We start from the raw sequence: 2,500 nt of genomic DNA on the forward strand, positions 1-2,500 counted from the left end.
TTTTTTATCATTATTATTATTGTTATTGTTGTTGTCATTTTTAATTATAACCATTATTATCACAGTTATTATTATTGCTATTATCATTGTCACTATCATTATTATTATTATTATTATTATTATTATTATTATTATTGTTATTATTATTATTATTATTATTATTATTATTATCATTATTGTTATTATTAATATTATCATTGTCATCATCACTATCATTCGTACTATCACTATACTGATTACCACTATTGGTATTATTATTACCATCATTATCATTAGTAATTAGTAATTTTTACTATTATTTTATCTTTATTATCTTATTATCATTATCATCACACTTTTATCACTATTGTTATTATCATCATCATTAACCTTAGTGTTATGGTTATTATTTTTTCATTTCATTATTATTGCTATTATATTTTTTAATCATTATTATCATCATCATTAATAATATTATTATCTTTATTACTATTACTATTACTATTATCATTATTATTATTATTATCATTATCATTATCATTAGTATCGTTAGTACTCTTATTAAGATTTTCATTATTACCATTGTTATTGTTGTTATTATTAATGTTACTATTCATTATTATTATTACCTTCAATATCATTATTTTCATATTTATTATTGCTGTCTGCAGTATTGGTATTTATATTATTATAATTATCTTTATCATTATTATTATTATTATTATTATCATCATCACCTTCATCATTAGTATTATATTTTTCCTTGTTATACACATTATTATGGTTATTGTTATGATCATCACCTTTATCATCATTATTATTATCATTATTGTTATTATTGCTAATGATTATCATCATTTTTGTTATTATTACCATCATTATTTTGTTTGTAGTTGTTGTTACTATCGTTATCATTATTAATATTATTATTATTATTATTATTATTATTATTGTTATTTTGTTGTTATTATTATTACTACTACTACTACTAATATTCTTATGATTATCATTATCATTATCATTACTATTATCATTGTTGTTGTTGTTGTTACAATTAGCATCATCATCATTGTTATCATAATTGTCATTAACATCATTACTACCATTACAATTATCATTAATATCCATACAATTAACATTTCAAACGAGTGGACGGAAGCATCATCTCGCTACTGATGACATAACAGCTACAACTTTCATCAGTATTGATTAAACGGATTTCAAGGTGATTATATTCATTCGTGTCACAGCGGCTCTTGATATTTCACATTCCTGTTTTAAACTTCTTCTTTTTTTTCTTCTGCGACTCTAAATCAGTATGTTAAATGGCACTAGGAAGCCAGGTTGCCGTGTTGAAAAGATACCAGTTGGAAGGCAAGAACAAACGCGCTGGAGCGAGATTTGCCCACAGGAAAATGAGATCGGTCGACGGGTTGTAAATTTTGGGATGTGTCACAAAGTTAGAGTTGGATGACCTGGATCCACATGCGTTGATTTTGAATTATATCCACACGTTGATTTTGACTTATATCCACACGCTGTTTTTTACTTACATCCACACGTTGATTTTTGTGTGTATCCACTTATCAAGTATTGTTTATATCAGTATATTAATCTTTGTTCTTAATATACAGATAACACGTTTTATGCTTATTCACGTACTAAGTTTCGTGTGTGTCTCAAAGCATTATTTCCTGTGCATATCTATCTTATTGTTATTTTTTTATTTTATTTTTTTTATTGATTCTCTTGGGCATCCATATATTAGGTTTTGTGTTAACCCATCTATCAACTTTTGTGCATGTCCTCGAATCAGTTTTTGTGCATGTCCATAATGTTAGTATTTGTGTATGACCACGTTGCGTGCATTTTGTGCATATCCACTTACTATTTTCTCACCCTTTATCCACATATCATTATCAATGCATATCCACATAATCTTTATGTATATCCACACATTAACCTTTGTATATACCCACATGTAAATTTCCCTTTCTCTTTTTCAATCCGCTCAATTTTGTCCTAAATCTGTGCTTTATATAAGTTTATAATTCTCCAGACCAATCTAGGCGTTAGTGGAAGCTTACTATTGTATGGCTAGAATACTGTCATTGGTACAAATCATTTTATGAAGATAAAATCATTTATTTTTGTATATATGTAATATGAGTTATGAAATATTGTTACTAGTACAAGTCATTTATAGAGACAAAATAATTCCTTGTTGTATATATGCAGTATGAGTAATGAAATACTGTTAAGTACAAACCATTTCATGAATAGAAAATAATTTCTTGTTGTTTATCTATAATATGAGTTATTTTAATTTCTATCTGCAATATCAGTCCTAAAATACTGTTATAAGTAAAATTTAGTTTACGAATAGAAAACCACTTCTTGCTGTGTGTTTGCAACATGAGATAAAGCTTCGCACACCAGACACATACGTGGCCTTAGACATATGCCTACCGAATTATGTGACTCTGAAAAAGTACCTTATCAGCTGGCCTTGATCTGGTTG

The 2,500-nt window shown here is 26.5% G+C and overlaps 1 protein-coding gene across 1 annotated transcript in view; it reads left to right on the top strand.

The window, feature by feature from the left end:
• Window positions 1-1,297: 1,297 nt before the first annotated feature.
• Window positions 1,298-2,500, top strand: part of LOC125038487 (ankyrin repeat and KH domain-containing protein 1-like) — a 25,504-nt gene continuing 24,301 nt past the window's right edge. The window contains exons 1-3 of the mRNA XM_047631965.1: window positions 1,298-1,438; window positions 1,614-1,637; window positions 2,039-2,050. Of these exons, the coding sequence (XP_047487921.1) occupies window positions 1,298-1,438; window positions 1,614-1,637; window positions 2,039-2,050 (177 nt within the window). The remainder of the gene's footprint in view (window positions 1,439-1,613; window positions 1,638-2,038; window positions 2,051-2,500) is intronic.

Source organism: Penaeus chinensis, chromosome 25 (assembly GCF_019202785.1).
Source record: "Penaeus chinensis breed Huanghai No. 1 chromosome 25, ASM1920278v2, whole genome shotgun sequence".
Lineage (NCBI taxonomy): Eukaryota > Metazoa > Arthropoda > Malacostraca > Decapoda > Penaeidae > Penaeus > Penaeus chinensis.